The 24,266-nt window shown below is 38.1% G+C and overlaps 1 protein-coding gene across 1 annotated transcript in view; it reads right to left on the bottom strand.

The window, feature by feature from the left end:
* The window catches only part of LOC135215789 (mucin-2-like), a 47,209-nt gene that overhangs the window by 9,159 nt on the left and 13,784 nt on the right, over window positions 1–24,266 (bottom strand). Inside the window, exons 9-10 of the mRNA XM_064250740.1 lie at window positions 8,126–8,194; window positions 7,009–7,089 (exon numbers count right to left, since the gene is read on the bottom strand). Coding sequence (XP_064106810.1) covers window positions 7,009–7,089; window positions 8,126–8,194 — 150 coding nt within the window. The remainder of the gene's footprint in view (window positions 1–7,008; window positions 7,090–8,125; window positions 8,195–24,266) is intronic.

Below are 24,266 nucleotides of genomic sequence, written 5' to 3' on the forward strand. Positions count from 1 at the left end.
CTTCTCCTTGCTAGCCCTGTTTTCGTTTTCATCATTCACACTGTCGGATGAATTTTCAACAATGTTTGTTGTGTAAGAATTTTGCACATATCTTTCATTTAGAGTATTGTTTCATGAATGAAAGTTTGTGCGTTCTACATCTAACCTTTTGTTCTGTAACGTTCCAGTACATTTTTTTTATATTTCAGTGGGAAAAATGTCAATAAACTACAAGTACGTACTTATCGCATTTCATTTGCGCTAGAGCTGGAAAAGAAAAACAGACGGAAACAACTCACGGCCGATGCTAAGTTGTCTTAGAAAGGATTATAGCCCTTTTACCCCCTGCGTTGAAAGACCAAAATTCCGTGTAAATGAACGACCAGCCAGCAGCGTGTTCTCTCGCTACATAGCGACTCAGCCAAGTGATTGGCGAATTCCCACTTTAGATATACAAAATCAAGAAAATTATGATAAAAAGGGGTTCGGGAGGAAGTGTTTTTGTTTGGAAAGGGCAACAACACTTCCTCGGACCTAGAGAGAATACATTATAGAGGATTTACCTTGAAAGAAAGGCAGGAAAAATCAATCGTATATATACGTACTAAACATCACGTCAAAACATCTGCTCTCCGTATATATACGTACTTAACGGCTCAGGTAGCGTTGGCGTGCTACATATATATACGTATTAAACGGTTAAAGGGTTAAGACTCCCGTTTGACGAAAGATATAGGTCCCTGAGCTTAAACCCTACATTAAGCATAGCTCGACATCCCTTAATGGAGGAGGACAAGAGATTAATAGATCTCATCTGATAAAAGAGGAAATCCATGATTTGGTCACAGATGTCTCAAATGAAGAGAAACATGTCTGAGACACCAGTTTCAGAGAAGCACCCACTTAGCCTGGTAGATGCTGCATCTTGCAATAGCCTCTGCAACACTTCTAGAGAACCCTTTTGCTCTGACAAGCTTCCTGACTTTCTGAAGCTAGTCAGGGCAAGAGTGGACCACCTTTGGTGGTGTCTTCTGAAGTGGGGTTATTTGAGTAAAGATGGGTTTTGTGGAAGGAGTCTTGGGAAATTCATCAATAACTGAAGAGGGTCCAAGAGCCATTCCTTCAAGGGGCAAAATTGTGTTGTGGTAAGCTTATAGAGCCAGATTGCACCAGTCCTGCAGCATGGCATCTGCTGCCCATGCCAAAGGATCTGTGGCTGGAGAGCAAAAGAGAGGCAGACAATGGTTCTTGGAGATGGTAAAAAGGTTTAAATTTGGTTTGTCTCACAGTTTCCAAGGATCTAGACAGACCAGAGGTCCATTTGGTGGGAAGGACCTGCTTCCGATGGCTTAGTTTGTCTGCTAAAACATTCCATTTCCCCTAGATAAAACGGGTGAACAAGGTCATTTGATCTTGATCCACCCACGGGGGTAGATCTCTTGCTGCCTGGCAGAAAGAAGGGAATAAGTGCCACCTTCTTTCCAGATATATGTCAGTGCCATGGTATTGACCACGTAGACTACCAGTGTTGCGGAACATGGTCAAGATGAACATGGTCAGGATGAACTGCTTTCAGTTCTCTGACATTTATATTCAGACTTTTTTGCTCTGGGCTCTACGCATTGGATACTTCCTCTTTCCTCAGTAGAGCTCCCCAGCCTAAGTCCGATGTGTCAAAATAAAATTCTAGGTCCAAGTTCAGAGGTTGAAGGGACTTCCTTCTAGAGAGCCATCCCTAATAGCCTTGTCTGCACAGGACAAAACTTCTAGTCAGTCCAAGGCAATGCCTCCTGATATTGCTTGGATGTGGACAATATTCTTAGTTCATGCTCCTCTGTCTAGTCATAGAAGCTGAAAACTTCAAAAAACCTTGAAGTTATTTTTGACAGGGCGGTCTAGCTCTGCCAATGAAAACATTATATTTGCCAACAAGAATGCAGGGTGTCAAGAAGAGTTGATGAGAACAGAGAAGTCCCTTTACTAGGAGGCAGTAACTCCCTAAGAAGGAGCTTCTCCTGTGACAATCTTCTTTGAACTAAGTGAGAGGGAGGAAAGGTGAAAGCTTTCTCTTGCTCCTTTTCAGCTGAAAGCCAATCTCCCATCTCCTTGAGAAACTTCTAGAGGACAAAGAAAGAACCATCTTTAGGAGTCTAGTCCTGTTGTCTGGATGACTCCTCATCAAAAATTCCAGGCAGGCAAGACCGGGGGCAGCTGGGGTAAAAAAGGAGGGAAGTTCACCAAAAAAAAAGCTGCCTAGAAAGAAGTCTTGGAAGCAGAAGGAGCTCTCTTCAACAAGCTCATTATTTCAAATGATTGTTGCTTAATAGGAGCAAATGACTTCATCTTGCTCTGGGAGTGGGCGCTGGGCACTCAGAAGGGGGTGCACTTTGATAGGTTTAGCATAATTTATACAGAGTTTAGCATCAAATGGCAAATGAGTTCTGGCAACACTGTTCTGGGTGCTCAGGAGTTGGTGGCAGGCACTTGGGAGCTGGCGGCGGGTACTTAGGAGCTGTTGCCAGGTGCTTGGGGGGTGGTGCCGGAGGCTTGAGAGGTGGTGCTGTGTAGCCATATAGCTACAGCGTAGTTATATGGCTATGGGCTAGTACTGGCTTTCTTATGATGCTTAACTGGAATGTATCTGAATGCTGACCCTCATCATCTGAAGGGTTTTAAGTGGCCTAGATGAATCCAGGGAATTGTTTCTTTGACCTTCGCCATGTCAGAATCGTTGGGAGTGACGTCACAGCAGGGCCACCATTCATATGACAATCATACATGTATGATTAATCTGCCTCTAGTATGATGTACAACACCTTCACCAACTATCACATGTTTTGCACAATAATTTGGGATTTGAGCTTTACTAAGACTTGATTAAAAAGCTTTTTCATCAAAATTAAAAGTTTTGTTGATAGAGGTTCCACCAATTATTATGTACCACCATCATATTACTGTAGATCATAGTGTAGTGGTAAAATATAAAATAATTTTTCACATGAATAAAATATATTATATGATACTTTTTGTAGAGAAACGATAATTTCGAAGTATCAGTATAATAACTTGGCGCACTACTAATGAAACTTGTTTCCAATGGCTGTCTTTTGCTACCTGGATAGCCACCTCTTCCACTTGCACTACCCTGTTTTGGTGAACACTTTATAACCATTCCCAGTGATTCACCCAATGCAGCCACTGGACTTACTATCAGACCTATCTTCTTATCAAACCTAGATTTGAGACTGGCAATAGCAAAAGGTTCAGAAGAAGGGAGTAGGTGGATGAAAAGTAGGAGGACAAAGATTAGGAGGAAAGTCGGGAAGAGGAGTAGAATGAAAAGCAGGCTAACTTCTAACCCAGGTTAGGAGTTGTTTCTAGTCTACGTGACTGTCTCTTGGCTCTAGAAGCCGTTTCCTCTTCCTATCCCTTTCTGACTTAACTAGGTGAGATCTAAGAACTTTCCAATTTTTCTGATCCCAAAATCAAGGCATTCAGCACAGGTTTTCTCTGTACTATACTCCTGTCCCCTACACTTACTGCAAGCTGTATGTGAATTGTAGCAAGGTTTAGTCAATCTGGTCTTACAACCTTTGCTACAATAGCGCAGGCTATAGATACCATAATCAGACAAATCCTGATCCTAAACACTAATAAGATAACAAAGACTGAAGGCTACGCAGAACAGAATTAAGCGATAATACTTCACTGAATCCAGCTATACAACTGAAAACCAATGAACAAAAGCTGCCACAAATACCTGATGTTTACTCGAGAACCGGCAGAAACAGAATGAGGTTTCCTGCTAAGTTGTTTCCAGTACTCCCATTAGGGGTGGGGCTTGTCTCCTACACTAAACTACCAAAGTGCTACTGCAATTTCTTTTTTTTTTTTTTAATAAAGGCTGCTGAGTGAGTTAGAAACTATAGCCATGTAATTATTTGGTTAGTTTCTTATATGGAAGCTTAGTTTTATGGTAATGTTGGAATATATATACATATTTTTAAAAGATTTGAAAGGATGATTTAACTATGTTATCAGAAGCTGATTTAGACCTGAGTGTGCTTATGAATGGATTCACGACTTTTTAAATGAAATATATAGTGAAGAAACTTAATGGATGGAAAACTCCAGGTAATTATGGAATCATTAAAGAGATGATTTCAGCTTAAACAGAAATGACACTTCTTATGATACTTAACCTTTTAGCGGAACATGCAATGAGGCGCAAAAAACATGGCCTAACTGAATGTGGTAATTATAGCAGCATTGAACTGGCATTGATTAAAATGAAAATATTAAATAGTTCAGTATCCTTATTCCGAATATGCTAGAGGATGCAATGGAAACTATGCTTAAAGAAGAACAAGCTAATTTTAAAAAGGTAAGTATTGTGCAGATGAAATATTCAGATGAAGACAAATTGTACAGCAGTATGGAATTTAAAATCCCATTCTGGCAATTTCTGTATGTCTGTTTGTCTGTCTGTTCGTTATGCACACCAAAACTACGAAAGCTAGGGCTACCAAATTTTTACCAGACTCCTTTCTCCAACCTTAACAACACCTCCCCCCCCCCCCACAACTAAAGGAAGGTTTTAGTCTAAATCCGAAAGTCGAGGGCTGTTTCTAAGAGGGCCATAACCCCTCTTTTTCATACCCCATCATATTTTACAACTTTTGGAGTTGAAGCTTGGGCTACAACATTTTTACCGTAGACACCCCTCCCCTCCAGGAAGGTTTTAGTAAAAATCCGAAATTTGAGAGCTGTTTCTAAGGGGGTCATAACCCCTCTTTTTCATACCCCCTCATTTTTGACATCTATGAAGAAGTGTTTCTATAGGTACAAACAGGCTTCCCACAATATGGGGCTATAAGGCACCCTCACAAGTAAGGGGGGGCAACCTCCCCTAGGAATGGGGAACCAAGGGTTTCCCGCAATATTAAGGGGCAGGAGGCCTACACCCTTTTGACTTACCAAATAAGGGAGAAGGGGGTCATAGCCTACATACCCAACCTTCATAGCAGCGGGTGGTGCAGCCTCCAACCCCTCTTTGGGAATTAGGGCCCAAAGGGTCAAAGTTGGACCTACTGCATTCAAATTTGGTATCATGAGTTAACATAAAAAACGACAAACGCATTTAACATCAATATCAGAGTTTAACTATAGGCTGAGTTTTATCATGGGCTATTTAGGGGGCCTCGCCATGAAAATCTTTCCCGAGCAAACGGTCACAACATGTATGCACCTGCCATTGGCTGGCTGTGCCTGACTGAGCCAGTCAGTGATGCAGTAGCATTGGGCCTGGATTGGCTGGGGAAAGATGTACGCCCAGGTCATTTAGAAGTGAATGTGCATTCAATAACACGTCCAAAGGATGGGTGCAGGCAACTGCTAGTTATGCATAAGCTCATTTCCCTTCCCTGTTATCACACTTGCCTTTTTACATCTACATTGACTTTTTCTGTCCTTCCTCTCAAACATGAAGCTTCCATCTCAACTTTTGCTTAGAAAATATTATGCATAACTTTTCGTCACTCCTCTTCCTACCTCTAAATTTATCACATTATTCTTTATCTACTCTGCACTAAGACATACAACAATTAAACCTCTCTCCAAACACACCTCCATTTACTCTTTCCATTCTTGTTTACTCCAGAAATGCTTCAAATAACATGCGTCACACCCCATGAGGAAAAATAAATGATTCCTCGAATACAATCTTCTTGATCTTGAATATCAGTCAGAATGCACACAGACGGTTACTTGAATCGACTGACACAAATGAAGATTACATCAGGCTATCATTTCTTTACAGCAGAAAGTTGGATCTTCTTCCAAAGGCTTCCTATAAGGACAGAGATGGTGCAAATGACACCACGTTCCAAATATTTCGCTTTATATTTCTGAAATATTAAGTGCTGTGGGTACTGGCAGATTCCTGGTATCTTTTATATTTTAAACGGTGCTACCTGGTGCGGTTTCATTGGTCAAACCAATGGCGTTTATGGTTTCCAAGGTTGTCAGAAGGACTAGTATCCTGTGTGTACAATTACATGGTCTCTAGTACAACAGAAAATTTGTCTAGTACTTTATTTTACTTAGTTTGGAGAATGTTTGCATTTTCAGTCCGGTGAGTTGCTGCAAATGGCACACAGATCTCTACTGTGAAGATGGCTAATGATAATTCATTTCGTCTGAATTGTACCATATACTTCTCTTATCTTTGCATGTTTTAATTCTCCTTTTCATATTTAAATTCTCTTCAATGGAAACATGCACAAGCAATAAATGGCCTTTCATGCTTTACTACAGAATATGTGTGCACATTTTAAACAACTCTATCATGAGCAGTACTACCACAGCTACGAACACTAATAACAACCAAGTTTTGAAGTTGAGCTAAGAGTAGTCCTCATGTAGACACGTTAACTTCGCAATGGGATAGCCTATGACAAGCAAATCCAGATACAAAGAACCATTTGCTGACGAAACACTATCTACTACAAAAGAACATGACATTTTGAACATTATCTTAGGAGGGATGTCTAAGTTCCAAAGTGGATTTCCCAACCCCAAGCTACCACCCTGATGAAGCTGTCAGTATTAAGTGAGAATTCACGGTAGTATTTTCGTTACAATTGGGGATAAGATTTTTTTCTCTGCAAAGAATTTAATCTAAAGTTTTTAAAAGTACATCAATGCACTGAACTCATACAAAAGCTCGATTACAATCAGAAGTCTTTTATACTTTAGCCATGCTTTTTCAAGTTAAAACGTTTATGGACCGTATTTAAACACTACTCTAAATTATGCCTAACACGACTACATTAGGTGGCCCTCGGTATAAGTTTTAGCAGATTCTAAGCCACATGTACCATCATCAGGCGAAATAATAGGCACTTCCAATCACACTAAGCAATGGAATAATTCTCCAGCCTTAAATATTGTTTAGTTGTTCTCAGTGGTCTTTTCTGCATGGTAACATTTCTGAACCAAAACAACAACTCCATGATTGTGCGCACTGACCTCTGTGGTTGTCGATTCATTCGTTCCCACAGTTGCTGTCGTCGATGATGCTGTTACATTGAGTAATTTACTCTCCCCATCCTGCGAAAGTATGAGAAAATCTTTGCGTTAGGAAAGTATGTTTTTAATACACAACAATGAAGAATCAGCCTCTACGTAGTATAGATCCCTCAACCTATATTTCTGCATCAAACAGTTTACATATAAGAACTCACTGAAAATAACACACCTCGTCAGTGATTTAACAATATGAGAGTACGTTGAACAATATATATATATTTTTTTACACGGAATAACAGTTCCTTTTGGGTAAGATTATTTTCACTCTGCAAAATTTAATAAATTCAGTCAAACGTCTTTGTGTTAATTTTTATAAACTACCTGCCATTATGAATACTAAGGGCATTGAAGATTATAAAAAGGCATATTTCTAAAGATTAGGATGAGACATTTTGCGATTAAAAATCTTTAAGCTGTACGTGTTATACTGCCATTATCCTCGAACTGCATAAACCAGGATTGAGGTTCGTACAAATGACAGATTATATCGATTGATGTCTGTTTTTATTTTTTATTTTTTGTGGTTATGTTATCCATCTAATGCACACTGAGGGTCATTGATTTTGGTCGGAGGTCATGATGGTCAGCTATCTGGCTTTCAACTAGCCAAAGGATAAGTTGCATTATCAACCGCTCTGACATATCCTGATGACTTTGTTTCTCACAGAACAGGCCTGGCGTTTATCTTTTCTAAAACATGAAATTATTTGTTCCAGGCAACATTGGTCATGATAAATAGGACCCTATCAATCAAAACCCCTGCAGCATCGTACACTATTGCTTCCGCAGAAGAGTTTACCATCCTGCCAATCAACACTAACTGACTTCGCAAAAAATGTTTGTACCTATTGCAGTGTTTCTTTATTCAAAGTAAATGACTTTCTATGCTACAACATTTATTTCTCTCATTACGTTGCATGCAAAAACTGAAGTTAGGTTTTTAATTATTTCGTACGTGCGCCTCTCCATATCCCCATATCAAAATGACGTGTCATTTATTCCATCATAGCATGAGGAATACTTGGGCACCAAAACACCATTCAGTGCAAGCACTTACATCTGAGGTCGTCGATTCATTCGTTGCCAGCGTTCCTGACGACGTTGATGCAGTTTCGTTAAATGTACTCTGTGAAGGGATAACACAAATATTTATAATGTACATAACCTGGAATGAGTACTCCTGTCTTTATTCTGCAAAATTTTGCAAATCAAGTTAATGGCATTTTATCTAATTCTTATGATCTGGCTATCATAAGGAATAATAATGACAATGAAGACTGAAGGAAAATAACAATCTTTAAATATCAGAAAATAATAAGACCTCTGGATCGTGAGTAAAACTATTTACATATAAAGTAAAATAATTAAAATCCACAGAGCTTTCCAAGGGATACTGCCTTTATCATAAAAACCAATAAAACAAATATAAGGGCAGATTATTATTTATGTAAAATATCTGTTCAATTCCCCTGGCAACGTGACCACTCTGATTTGTAACCTTATTGCTTGTTGCTCACTAGTGGTAGCCAATTCAAGATGCGTGTTACGATGGTGAGGTATTTATTTAGCTTTCAATCAGCCAAGGGACTAGGTCTGCACTAGTAGCTCCTGTAATGTATTTGGAGAACTTCGTCTCTCTAAAAGCAAGGCTAGCACTTATTTTCTTTAAATCATGAAATTATTTGTTCCAGCCATCTTTGTTTCGAGTTAAAAAGGACCACCTCCACGGCTATACAGTACTTCATATTATTGCTTTTGTATAAAATCTCACTATCCTTAAATTCATGCTTTGGTTAATATCCCAACAACTTCTGCCCATTGCTGTGCTTCTCATAATACTCCATGCATTTTTTCCTATTTACATTGCATGCATAGACAGGAAAGTTATGTTTTGTTTCGTACCATAAAATTTGTAAAAAAGCTTCCTAAAAATGAAGTTGTATTGATGACTATTTTGTACTTATGTAAGTATATATCTTAACAATAATATTAGGTTCCGTTTCATGGTTTCGAGTGGCCTTGCACTGTACAGGAACATTATGGACCAAAAGACCAGTCCATAGACACTTCTATTATCGAAGAGTCATTCATTTCCAGAGTTCCTGTCGATGCTGACAGTTTCGCTAGGCGAAGTGTACGACATACTATCGGTAATCTGTGAAGGAGTTTTGTTCATTCCTGGCTTACCTTTAACAAACTTGTTTATATATATTACAATGATGAGAAGTGCCTCAGCAAAACATGGTTCCCTCGCCCAATGATTTGTATGAAACACTTTACATATTCGAAGGCAATAAAAATGACACCTCATTAATGACAACATAACTCTTACAAGATTACACCTAAGAAGGGTATGTTGAATTAAATTTCTTTTTGCCTTGCACAACTTACTTCATCTATATTTATGAGTACTCCTGTTTTTATCCGGTGAAATTTTGCGTAGCTAATCAATGGCCTTATGTCTGGTCCTTGTGATCTAATCAATATTATTAAAAACATTCACAGTCTTTAAGATGGGAAAAAGCAAGACAAATCTTACGAGTAAAACCAGTTACATTTGTAGAAGACAATAAAAATCTTTAAAGCTTTATGAGGCATACTGCCTTCTTTGTCTAGACAATGAAACTATAATAAAAAAAAATATGTACAAGAGTATATTATTTCTATTGATCTGCCAATTTGAACTTTCTGATGTACTGCGGCTATCTTACCCATATGTTCCTCATTGGGGTCGTGAATTCTGGGTCTGGGTTACGATGGCCAGGCATTTGGTTTACCATCAGCCAAAGGGATAAGCCTACATTATTAGATATCTGACGTGTCAGTAGAACTTAATGCATTTTATCTAAAGCATGAAATGTTTCCAGCCATCTTTGGTATCAAGTTAAAAAGGACCACTTCACAAAGCTGCTGTACTTTACATCATGCTTTCTATATAAAAGTTTTCTCCCCTTAAGCTTCATAATATGGTTGAAATCCCAAAAAGGCGTCCTGCGGCATTATTTTCATAATTAACACTATTTGATTATTAACAATAACAGGTATTTTTTTTCAAATTCTGCTGTATGCAAAGAGCCGGAAGGAATAGCTCATATCATTCAATCACATCTGTAAATGAGATCCCGTAAACTGAAATTGTGGTGGGTACTATTTCGTACTTCTTCCTCCCTGTTTTCTCATTCTTAAAAGTCATGGGAACTAGTTTTTTCTCATGATTATTATCATCAAAAGGATGGTTATCGTGTTTGGAAGGTTCATATGGTCTTTAACAAAATAAAATTTCAATCTGTGTGTCTATGGAATTTCTTTATCCTACATATTTTGCTGTATGCCTGCTCTCTCACTCTACTGAGTTGCTGCTACCTGGCCTCGCTACCCAATTCCAGTCTTCAGTTCCTCTACTATCAAACTGGTTAAAGTTTAATGCTTGCAATTTTTTTTAAATTGTTGTGATACTACTTCAAGGAGCTACACACTCTTCATTTTCTGCATTGTACCATGATTATTTTATCTTTGCACGTTCTAATTCTCTTTTCCCTTGTTGCAGTATCTTCTGTGGAAACATACTCAAGAAGTTAATGTCATTTTATGATTGTTCCATTCAAATTTATGCACATTTTGAACAGCACCACCACCATCGCCAGTGCCACTTCTAATGATATTTAATAATAATAATAATCTGGGGTTATACAAAAAGGGCGTGCTAAGATTTTTCTAGACTGCTTGCAGCTTAGTTGTTCATCTTTTCATGTCTTACAATAGTTCAAATTCATCTTTATTTCTATATTTTTATATTTTGTCGCCTTTAGACATACTTAAGTGTCAATGACGATTTTTAAACCTGAAGTATTGAATATTAAGTCCTGCACATGCCGAATTCTTAATAAATCAATTTTAAAGTTAATTTTTTATTTATTCATTCCATAATCCCCATCTGCAATTAGCATTTCATTAATCCGATTCCTGGGTTTTTGCTTTAAGCAATACTGCTTTTTCTTTCTTCAAATTTGTGCTTATATCAAGAAAGAAATGAATTGGATGTTTGAGCCATTCCCAGATATCTGAGGTACTCAAGGCATTTTTAAAAAAGTTAGTAACTCTCTCCAGAGATAACAATGACATAAATTTGAGCCGTACGCATACTTTAACATTTAATTACGTCTGTGCGATGGTCACTCTTCAAGAGATCAATCACATTCAAGATGAGTAACATCCAGATGCAGCCCATAGCATTCTTTATCATCAGGACCTTTAGATCTGGTCAGCTCTTGCTTTACTAAACTGAAGCGTCGTTTCATTAAACTAAAACTGTAACCTACCGTTGTGTTCATGGTACTCAATTTTGTCCAACCCCTGAATAATTTGAGCTTAAACACTGGGCTCCATTTACCTGTAGTCAGTTTGCATAACCTTAACTTGGCACCAGTACTCATTTTTTTAACAGTTTTACTTTGTCCCAGTTTTTCTATTCAGCGTTACTGCTCATGCCCTTAACAACAAAATTGTTTGCTGACGTAAATTTTATAAAAATGGCAGTTTCTTTGCATTTGGCTATTATTGGTAATTGTTAATATTCACGAAATGAAACAGAAAGGAGAAACAATATCTGGAACACTTTAGGGGACAACGATAATTCAGGGGCTTATTCATTACAGAGCAGACCCACAAATTCCACTTCAGTCTGCCTGGTGTCCCGGTGTTCTTGATCAGTTGTCACTCATCCCTATGATAAACTCTGATACCTAGTTTCTATTGTGACCACTTGGCAGCTAAGAAATACTCAACTCTAGTTTACTTTCCAACCTAACTGTTGTGAGTTGTATATCCAGGTTCAGGCTAAACAGCCTACACTACTACCTATTTCCCGTTAGAAACTCTCTTTTATTTGTCTCTGAATTGTTTACATAATACCATGGCCCGTTCTTGAATTGTTATTATCTAATTTAAGTAACTTTATTTTATTGCCAGTAATACTCTATAAAATATATTTTCACCGTATTAAATATCAGTAGCTGGGATATATGGAAAAATGTTTTAGAACTAAGGATGAATGTTAATGAAAGGGAGGTGCAGTAATAAAAGGTAAGGTTAAAACTAACTGTCCAAAACTTTAAAAAAATATTAGAATGATATAAGGGAATGGAATACTGAAATGCAAAATATAAAGTAAAGAGTCAGTAACAGATCATCAATTGAAATATAAAGCACCAATTAAAACTATGAAGTTTTTCTACCAGACTTGTTAAACTTTCTAGGACAGTAAACTTTAAAAGTTTGTGTGAAAGATCCAAAATTGATAAAACAATTAGAATTCAAGGAGTTCACTTAGAACACAAAAACGTTTGACCTTACCAAAGTTAGGCTAACTGCCAAAACGTGTTCTTTCAACGCAGTTTGATATACATGCATTAACAACTCAAAGGTGAAAGTTGAACTATGAATAATTACAATGAATGAAAATTTTTAAGTTGAGTGTTAAGAATATAATTCAAAATACTAAATATCAATACAGTGTGCAAGGGTTTGCATTTGAACTAACCACAGTGGTCCTGGTCTGGAATTCTGGAATGCTTTCAGGGCAATTTACGTTTTTTCATAATGTTTATCAATTGTGACGAACACTCATATATGTATTAAGAATATTTCTATTCATGTAAATGGGATTAGCGCTCAACAGTCTGCTTTACAGCTACATGGCTATTCTCCACTGTCATATCAATCATATTCATTTAGACTTTTCGAGGGCACGAGCTAAACCCATTTCTTAAAGAATTTAACCTTTCCTTCTTAGTTCCTATAAAAATACACAACTCTAACGGCAACATTCCTTATTAAGGCAATAAGAATGCTTGCAGAATGATGAAAAAAATTAAATTGCTATTTCATGACAAGAATTTTCGTAGTTATGATTTCTTCCTCACAAAAGCTGATCTCATAACTAAAAGTGATATAATAAACTGAACAACTATGACATTTCCAAACTTCTTGCACGATTTATTGATTAGCTAAGCCTTTTCTAAGGATACTCTGTTTTCATAAATATTACATTGGCTTCCTGGAGGAGCAGGAAAGAGCTGCTATCTGCAACATGATTGTATATGAAGAGACATGTATACCCTATACACTCCTTATGATTCCAAAACATTTCTCCTTTAACAAGGATAAGGTACTGGTTAAAAATGTTATTTTCATGATCAAATTAAGTTTCATATATATTTACCAAGTAATTACACAAATATAGGTTTTCAACTACGGCAGCCAGAAAATTTAAAATTCGCGGTAGCGCTGTAGTTGTTTTGTGTAGCTGACAAACCGCGCTAACTTTCGGGCAAGAAGAGGAACAATGTAGTAAAGAGCTCAATTCTTTCGTGTCCTGATGTCCATGTTGGGGGGAGGATGGGGACCTCCGATTCTGTAATTACTTGATAAGTATATATGAAATTTAATTTCATCATAAAAATAAAATTTTCATATAGGTAACTTACCAGGTAATTACAAGTTGAATCCACATTGGCAGGGGGAGGGATACATGGACATATTTGAAATAGAAAAGTTGCTAGCATTGATGCAATGCTTGTTATTTCCTTACCTGATAAAAGGGCTACTGCAGGTAGATACTGCCTCTGGTTGGTGCTCATCTTAATCCGTAGTGGCGTTATGGTATAGCCATAGGTCGCCCCCACTTTAGGTGGGTACTTTGCAGTGAAGGAAGTTTTCCAATTACTAACAAAACTTAAAAAGGTGCCCTTGCCCTGGGCGCAGAACCAGAATAAAATCCAGACAACGCTGTCCCCTAAACTGTAATAAAAAGATAAAAAAAACACACCTAAACCACTAAAAAACTGGTGGGTTCTCCAGGTACATTGTACCACCAGGCTTCGCCCCCCCCCCCCCCCCCCCCCCCCCCCCCCCCCCCCCCCCCCCCCCCCCCCCCCCCCCCCCCCACCCCCCCCCCACCAACCCCGGACTCGACACCCTGCATCAAGGTGACGAGATAGAGGAGGGAAAGAGAGTCCCCTATGCTTCCTCTCCCAACACCATGCCAACCATGGATAAAGGTCCTAAAGCACCACAGTTTTCAAACAGTTTCCACTTCCTTCAGGTAATGAGTTGCGAAGATTAACTTGCATTTCCAATTAGTAGGCTGTATGATGGACGAGAGGGACATATCATGCCTAAAAGCAAGAAAGATAGTGACAGCTCGGACCTGATGAGCTTTTACCTTGAAAGAAGGCAGGACGTCCACTTGGATCCGAGAGTGTGCCTCGGAAATCAAGTCTCTAAAAAGATAAGACAGAGCTTTCTTCTATGTGAAGGGTTTCTAACTGAGCACCAAAGATGATTCGAAGGCCTCCTAATCTTTTTGGTCCTTTGTAGGTGATATCTATTTCTTCTTATTGGACACAGAAGTCTTTCTTCTTCCTCCGGTCCAAGGATGTCCACCAAATTTTTTATGGTAAAGGATTGGGGCCAGAGCTTGGAGGGGTCCTCATTCGTGGCAAGAAACCTGAAAGAGAAAGAGCAGACTACATCTCCTTGCATAAAACCAATACTCTTGTCAACAGCCCAAAGTTCGCTGACATGCTTGGCTGTGGCCAAAGCAACAAGGAAGAGAGACTCTTCCTAGTAAAGGCCTGTCCACACTAGGAAACATTGTTTGCAAACAGTTTGCAGTTTCCAAACTGTTTGCAAACAGACATTAGTTGCCGTGAGGATGCTTGCCGGTGCAGTAGCCTCTATATTCTACTTGCCTATTTTAAGCACTCGAGGAAGGAGGGATAAAAGAGAAAAAAAAGAGATGGGTAAGGAAATTTTTAGAAAAAGGAGCGTGTCATGCTGACTTGCTTCTGGCGGAATTGAAAATAGTACATAGATACATATATACATGTATACATACATATATACACACATACATACATTTACATGTGTATATATACATATGTATATGCATGTATACACACACACACACACACACACACACACATATATCATATAATATATATAGATGTTATATATATATTATATATAGTATATATTATATATTATATATATAGATTATATAATATATATATATGTTGTATACATGTATATATACAAATACACACAGAAACACTAAATATTTTCAATTCTGGATGGAAACAAATATCCGGTATAAAGTGTTTGCAAACAGTTGGCAAACTGTTTGCAAACAGTTTGCAAACATTGTTTGCTAACAAAGTTTCCTAGTGGGGACAGGTCTTAAGATCCCTTAGAGAGACGGAGTGAAGAGGTTCGAAAGCGGGACCTGGAAGCCACTTTAAAACTACGTCGAGAATCCAAGAGACATCTTCAGACTTCTTTTTCTTATATGTATCAAAGGATTTGATGAGGTTGTTGAGGTCCTGGTTTAAATAAAAAACTCAACATTGCCCTATACCCCCTTGAAGGTAGAGGCAATAACTTCCTGGAGGACTTATGGTAGAGCAGGAAATGGGCAATTTTACTTAAAGACGTTTCAGAAGAGGAGATGTTTAAGTTGACTACGCCATCTCTGTAAGACTGTCCACTTGGAATGACAGATGTTGCTAGAAGACTGCCCCTACATCTAGCAATAGCCTCCATAGCTGCTTTTGAAAAACCTTCACTCAGACCAGACTCTGGACAGTTTGAAGAAGTGGGTCTGTCTGAGAAGAGACTGTTTTTGTGGAAGGAGCCTTGGGAAGTCCTCTAAAAACCATAGAGGGTCTGGGAACCATGCCTTCATTGGCCAGAACAGAGCAACTAGGTTCATCAAGACATTGTGATGGCAAGAGAACATTTTGCTCACTTTTCTGATTATGTCAAACAGAGGAAAGGTGTAGACACCCAGGCCCGAACAGTCCAGAAGCATGGCATCTATCGTCCATGCCAGAGGGTCCGCCATTCTGTGGGAAGGACCTGTTTGTGCTCACTCAACTTGTCCGCTAAGACGTTCAGTCTCTCCTGAACGAATTGAGTGATAAGAGTGATTTGGTTCTGTTCTGCTCAGAGGAGATCTTTTGCGGCTTTGCAGAGGGAGAAGAAGTTAGTACCTCTTTGTTTGCAGATATAAGACAAGGCAGTGGTGTTGTTCATATGAACAATCATTGTTTTGCCAAAGATCAGGTTCGAGAAGGACAGGAGATCCAGGTGAACAGCCTTCAGTTCCTTGACATTTGTATGAAGGTTTCTTTGTTCCGTGGGCCACGCCCCAGAAACTTCTAGATCCACAATAGGGCTCCCAACCTAGGTCCAATGCATCTGAATAAAAGTGTAGGTCGGGGCTTAATGGATGAAGAGATTTTTCTTGAAGAAGTCTTCCTTAGCTTGCCACCATTGAAGGTTTGATTTGATTAATTTGATCTCCGATATGATGGGAAAGGTGAATGAGTCCGGTTGAGTCTTCCTGCTCCAGCTGGATTTGAGAAAGAACTGTAAAACTCTCATGTTCAGTCTGTCCAACTTTCCAAACTGCTCGACAGGGGCCATATTCCCCTAGAAGCTCATTCATTGATTGGCCAAACAGGATGGAAGAGAGAGAAGCCTGCAGACCATGCGAAGGCAGGAGTCAACTTTTTTGTGGGATGGAAAGACCTCAAAAGTCTGAGAGTTTAGGATCATTTCCCAAATAAAAAATCTCTTGTGTCAGAATCAGTAGACTTGCTTGTTGATCTAAATGCCCAATTCCTGAGTTTTCTTTAAGTCCTTCGTGCACTTCTCCTTCAATGGGCAATGGAGAAGCCAGTCGTCCAAATAAAGGGAAATATTGATCCTGAGAAGATGGACCCATTTGCCAGGAGTTGTGAGAACTCTCGTAAATACCTGAGGGGCTGTAGAGAGGCCGAAGCACAAGGCCTGAGACTGCAGAACTCTGTTCTGAAATACGAACCGGTGGTATTTCCTGGAGTCTAGATGAATGAGGGCATGGATGTAAGTGTCCTGCATGTCTAGGGTGATCATCCAATCGCCTTAGCGAACTAATGAAATGAGAGACTTGGAAGTCTCCATATGGAACTACATCTTCTGAACAAAGTGATTCAGGCTGCTGACGTCGCGAACGGGTCTCCAGGCTCCCAATGACTTGGGGACTGTGAAGAGGTGGTTGTAGAACCCCTCTGAATTGTGATTCTCGATTTCTTCTACGGCCCTTTTGAGAAGGAAGGAGTCAATGCAAGGGAAATATTTATACTCTGGAAAATTGATGACATTAGGGGCTAAGTAATCAATTGCTTCTCCTGTTGGTGGACTAGGAGAACCTTGTTAAGGGAACTGTATTAGGAGAATTGTGTTTTGGCAATTGTGTTCTGGCTGACCAACCACACCTGGCGTACTTTATGCAGTAAGTAAAAGGATTTTCATTGATATTAAGGTGGCAATCTCGAAATTGTTGGTATTTTTGTTACAAATAATATGAAAATTAATTGTAAGTGTAATGTTTCTCGTCCAAATTGAAATGTAATGTGTCATTTCAAATTGTAATGTGATGTTTCCCTTTTGGCAGCTAGCCCAATGCATGATGCCTAGCATGGTGGCTTGTGTTGTTGGAGTAGCGCCATTGCAAGCTGCAAATAGCCAGAGGTGCCTGAAGTAGGAAATATTTCATTGATAAGGATATACCACTGGCTTACTAATTACTGATACAACATATTGTTAAAGTGTTTTTTTGTGCAAAGAATTTAGGTTGAATTATTAATGAAATTGTGGATTGAAGGTTTTGGCCTAGAGTATTAATATAATTGGTTTAAACTGTAATTTCATTAAGTAATTAGGTCCCTCATCCGACTTGTCTGAAAATTAATTTTGTTAATTGAATATCCCTGACATACTGTGGTGACCAATGCCAGGTTCTCTTCACATATTCGGTTAACAAATAGTATGTTTGATGAGGTGATCAGTGTTAAGTTAATATTTCAATAAGCACTAAGGTATGCTTTACAATAAATGTCTATATTTGTGCAAAGTCAATGGGTTAGTTAGGATAATGATGGGCAGGGTCCTGAAGAAAGCTAACTGTTTTAGATTGGAGTTTATTATACCCTTGTTAAGCATTGTATACTACAGGTATGAAGTTTATGCAGTGTAAATGATCAGTTTGTACGTTACTGGAAGTTGTTTGCATTGGAAGACTGTAAGCAATACTGAAGTGGAAACTAGTTTTAATTCGCAATGGATTTTTATAGTTTTTGGGAAGTAAAATATATAGGTCTTAGATTACATGGGAAGCAACTCTTAAAGCTTATAGAGATGAAAGAAAAAGAAACTAGGGAGAAAGAGGAAAGTATGAAAAGTGACAATGAGAGAAACTGAAAATAGAGAGGGAGGAAGCTCAGAAACAGAGGGATCATGACTTGGGTTAGGCCCAAATTCGATGTAATACACAGTCAGGACTAGTAACAGTGACATTAGATCAAATCAGACCATTACCCTATAAAGTGGTGAGGATATTACTGCTTATAAACAGAGATTCGTGATGACTGCTGAACTGCTTTAATGGGATAAGACAACTTGGATTGTAAAGCTCCTTTAAGGCAGGGCTTTGACTAAATTTACTTCCCTTGATGAAAAACTCCAGACTAATATCGAAAGGATTTCAGGAGTATTCGTATTGGGATTGATATGAATTATGAACAGTTCATGTTTTCCCTTTCACCGTTGGTATGACAGTACAAAGTTTGAAAAATCATATGAGGGAGTTTGAAAACTTATGGTTATGGATCAATTTATATCTTCTATTTAATCAGATATGAGATTATATATTAATGAAGGAAATCCAGAGACTCCAGAAGAAATTTCTTGGTTAGCAGATAATTATGCTTCAGCAGGGTAACTTTACCTAAATCAGGTTCAAAGACTACTAGTAATAAGGCTGACACCAAGAATGAAAGTGTAAAAACAGAAACAAAAGAGAGCAATGCTGTGACTCAACCTACACAACGAAAAATCTTGAGAAAATGTTTTGTTTTTGTCGATGACAATGATTTTTTAAGCAAATTGCCGAAATGCAGTAGCTTCTCATGAAACCAAAAATGTACTATCTCATAATGGAATGAATGGGCCAATGATATCTGGTACTATTAATGGAAAACATGTTTCTGCCATTCTTAGAGACATAGAGTGTACTGGCATAATAGTTTCAGAAGATGTAGTCAGTTTGCCTGGAAGTAATCACCTCACTTTTGCAAAATTGACTGGTTACCTTGGTAGAGAAGACCACGTTTTCCTGATGTTAAGTGTTATATTAATTGTCTCCAATTATTGGATGGGTTGAAGCCGTCAGAGCCCCCATCAAATATTGCACTTTATTGTTAGGTAATAATGCAGGTGTTGCCCCTATGACAGCATTAGAGTGTGGCATTAAATAACATATGCATGTAAAAGCTGTTGCAAGAGCAAGTATTAGGAAAGAAGTTTCTCATCCACTGGTTGTATCTGAATGAACAAATGTAAATCTTTCCTTTTCAGAATCTAAGCAGGAACAACATACTTGCTCAACTTTAATCAAATGTTAGGAGCAATACTATAATTCTACAGAGGTTTATGGAAAAGGTGGTTTAGTGATGAAATATGTATGTGAAAATGATCTACTTTTCAGAAAAGTTATGAAGTCTCCCAATAAAACTCAAATTAGCACTGGTGGTTCCTGAGAAGTGTAAGCCTACTGTTCTCAAGTCCTTCATGAAATTCCGGTAGCAGGACATTTTTCCCACAGGAAGACTTGCAGGAAAATGTTAAGTAAATTTTGGTTGCCGGGTCAACTCAAGATATAAGAAAATATCATCAATCATGTGATATATGCCAAAGGACTTCAGCCAAAGGTAAGGTGAAGCCTGTTCCTTTGGAAAAGATACTAGTTATATCTACACCTTTCTACAGAGTTGGGATGGATATTGTCAGTCCTATTATTCCACCATCAGCAGAAGGTCGTATGTATATACTGACCCTAGTAGATTATGCCTCAAGTTTCCCAGAAGCCGCACCCTTGAGAAATATCACATCCATTGATATTGCAGAAGCATGATATATATTTCTGCTAGGGATGGAATGCCTAAGGCGGTATTAACTGACAGATGTCCTCAGTTTATTTCAGATCTCATGTTTGAAATTCACAGGTTAATTGGAGTTAAACCTTTATTTACCACACATTACCATCTTGCCTGCAATGGAAAGATAGCGAAACAACATTCCACATTGAAGGCAACTTTAAGGAAACTGTTTACTGAAACCCAGAGACTTGCATAGGTATGTACCTCTAGTATTTCAATGAGAAAATTACCTCGTGACAGTCTTGGATTTTCCTAATTAGAATTGTTGTGTGGATGTCAAGTGTATGGCTGTTTTGCACGAATTGTGGGCTAATCCAGATTGAACTGAAGAAATTGTTAATAGCTATAATTTTGTTTTTGAATTGAGGGACAGATTAGCTGAATCAGCTGAAGTCACTTAACATAATATGGAGATACCTTCTCAAAAGTACAACACTTACTTGATCTCAAGACTGGTAAACGTAATCTCAAGGTTGGTGATGAAGTTCTTGATCTTTTGTCTGTATCCACTTTATAAATTACAAGAAGAAAAGGAAATGTTGATTGTTATGTAGACGTGAAAGGTAAAACCAAGCTGTTTCACATAAATATGTTAAAGAAGTATTTCAGATGTGTTACTGCCTTTAATCTTCACGTTGCAGATGATGTTTAGCCTGAGGAATTAGAAACAAAATTTCAGGTCCATAAAGTATGTGTTATTGAAGAAAAGGAAGACATTTCTTCTGAAATTGTTGTGGTAGAGGCTGCAGAAAGTAAAGTAAATGTGAATCCAGAATTATCCAAAGATTTCTAGCAAGACATTTCCAAGTTGGTTCATGAATTTTCTGATTTTTTTCTCTTACATTCCAGGATCCACAGCTACAATAGAGCACCACATAAAGATACAGACAAATGAATAATTCTCAAGAAAACCTTACCCAGTTCCTTTACATTTAAAGAATGAATTTGATAAGAACGTAAAATCATTGCTTGAACTCGGAATGATCGAACTGTCATCATCTCCTTATTCCTCCCTTCCTGTTATGATACAGAAACCCGAAAACACCAACAGATTGGTTATTGATTTTCGTGCTTTAAAACAGTATTTTGGACAAGGATGCTGAGCCTATGCCAGCATTGAAGGAGAACCTCTACAAGTTTAGTAATGTACAGTATATTACTGAGATTGATATAACGAAAGCATAATTCATCAGGTTCCATTAGCGAAGAGCAGTCGTAGGTATACAGCTTTTTTTACTGATTTTGGTCTTATGCAATGTAAAAGGATGCTACTTGGATTATTAACCGCTCCGGCTACTTATATAAAATTAATAGGGATGGTTCTAGTAATGAATGAGAATGTATTTTATTTTGATATAAAATTTTTGTAGTCTCCAAAGACTGGTTTATCTTTGGAATTATGTCAGGTCAGTTTTGTTAAGTCTCAGAAATTATAGTTTAACAGCTAAACCTGGTAAGTGTTTTTAGGTTTTGAGGAAATTTACTATTTGGGATTAAAGACTGGTCATAGTAATATTATGCCACTCAGTGATAAACTAATGAATATACAAAAAGATTTGACATCATAAGAAAAAGTTAAGAAGTATTTTAGGGGCTGTTAAATTTTTGTCGTCGATAGAGTGAGAATGTCCTGCGATACCCTGGGGTGTGAAGCATTTCATGCCCTATCTTTTTGCAAGGAAGTTTATCTTGGAGACAGATCATAAGCCTCTAAAGTATATTTGTTTGTTTGTTTGTATGGTGTTTTTACGTTCCATGGAACCAGTGGTTATTCAGCAACGGGACCAACGGTTTTACGTGACTTCCGAACCCCGTCGAGAGTGTACTTCTATCACCAGAAATACACATCTCAGTGGAATGGCCGAGAATCGAACTCGCGACCACCGAGATGGAACGCCAACACTATACCAACAACACCACTGAGGCGCACTCTAAAGTATATTGAAAATTTACGGGTTCTAACATTAGCTTAATGAGATGGTCAGTGTCATTACAGCCTTTTAATTTTCCGGTGGTTCATGTATCAACAAACTAATTGCTGACTTGCTGAGTCGAGACTAAATTTGTACATAATTATAAATATATATTTGTATTTTCTTACTCGATGAGTAATCTTGATAATCGGGTAATGTAAGGGAAATATTCACATCATTTTCAATGATGCGAAGGCTGAACGGTGCAAAGAATCAATAAGTCCAGAGAAGTCCCCTTGGGACGAAGCAGCGACTCCCAAAGATGGAGCTTCTCCTGTAGAGTAGGAGAGGTATGTCCTACTTATCAGTCTGGAGCAGGGGTTCCCAACGTTTTTTGCACTCGCAACCCCTTACCCAAAAGCTTGAAACCCAAGCGACCCCTACTATCAGCAAGTTGATTTACATTTATAATTTTCTGTGAAGGAGAGGGAAAGAAATATCTAAAAAAAAATATTCAAGAATCCTGTAATTATATATTAGCAAACTAAATCACAACATTGGTCCAACGTTAATTCACAAAAAGAACACAATTATTCTTACAATAGTATCAGCATAGGTTTCAACAGCTATTCAGCCCAGCTAGTGGGATGCCTGATGCTGCATTTGAGCAGCAAGCTTTGAAATTCGTGGCCGAGCATTTGTTAGAGCCAGTCTCATGTCATCTCCAACATCCAGTCTGTTCCTATTTTTCGTTTTTATATTAACAAGAGTTGAAAATCCCGTCTCACACAAGTACGTAGAAGAAAATGGAATAAGGACACGTAAGGGTATCATACTGACTTTGGAGTATGACTGATACATAGCACACCAGAGTGGTGTCTTCGATGAGGCTTGATGAACTAGGAAGTTCATTTACTAAGAAACGGCACAGAAGAAGATATAGTTCAAAATATCAAGGTTTTGTGTAGATAAGGAGTTCTGGACTGGTTCGAGATTTATAGGTCGCAGCAATGTCTGTAGAATATAAGTAAAGAATATTCTGACAAATACAAAAGAAAGGCAGCTTATCAGCCGCTAATTGCGAAACTAAAAGAAAAGTGTCCAGAGATGCAACAAAAACGATGGTGAACAAGAAAATAAATAATATATTTATAAGACTTTCATATGGAGAAAAATTAAGGAAAGTAGAAGCATCAAAGAAATCAGGAATTGGTACATAAGACCTGTCGTCCCTTAGACATATATATCATCCATATTTTTTGAATGTCTTTACATGCTGAATCCTGTAATATGTTATATAATTGCAGTTTACCGTATGCGTGCAAACAAAATTAAATTACAATAGTTTCATTTACCCCTGTGATTATACAATAACTCAAGTAATCTCTCTCAGAAAAAAATTGGTACATTGTTCAGGACGTTTATTAGATTATATTCCAAGCTTAACAAAATAAGAAAATGAATTGAGGTAATTTCTTAACAAAATAAGAGTATATGCTAAAAGGGTAATAAAAATTATGTATGATTTAAAGGAGAACTGAAGATAATACCTCGCAGCAGTAAAATCATAATCAGAGGTAATGATACCTAGCCCTTATCCAGACCCCATCATTCTCCTGTATTTTTAGACTTTAATTTCTTGCATTTCAAAAAGCAAGTTTATTTGAGTGTTGTCCAAACAGCTTAAAATGTCTCTGGTATGACTCTTCCAAGAACTTGGGGGGGATATGGCCACACTCAATTTTTAAGGCTTCGTAAGAACAGTCAGTCACTAAGTAGAGTAATGTGGCACTTGGCCTTTCATAAAGCATTGTGGATTTCCTCATGCATGTGTCATTTTGCACGACCATTATAATCTTTCTAAAAAACTGAATGTTGCCTCCTCTATCTTTAGGTAATTATACCAGTCCCTAGTAGCTATCCATTTTTCCTTTAAAAGCGATAAACATGAGTTTTTCTCTCTTCAACAATCAATCATTGACCCAATATTCTTTTTTGAGTTTTTTTACTGTTACATTAACTGCAGTGGTACAGAGTCTGAGCATATATGGTTCATTATCTGATATCCCTTCTCCCACTTCCCTTGAAAAGGATGGAGACAACGCCCATTGGGGGTGTGGGGGGGAGGTAAGATGAAACCCCATTATAAACCATCTCAGGAGCCCCCACTATAACCCTGCCAAGTTTCATGACCATTGGGCCAGTCGTTTGGCTGTGATTGAATGACAGACGGATGGACAGGCAT

The sequence above is a fragment of the Macrobrachium nipponense genome, chromosome 5 (genome assembly GCF_015104395.2).
Source record: "Macrobrachium nipponense isolate FS-2020 chromosome 5, ASM1510439v2, whole genome shotgun sequence".
In the NCBI taxonomy this organism is placed as follows: domain Eukaryota; kingdom Metazoa; phylum Arthropoda; class Malacostraca; order Decapoda; family Palaemonidae; genus Macrobrachium; species Macrobrachium nipponense.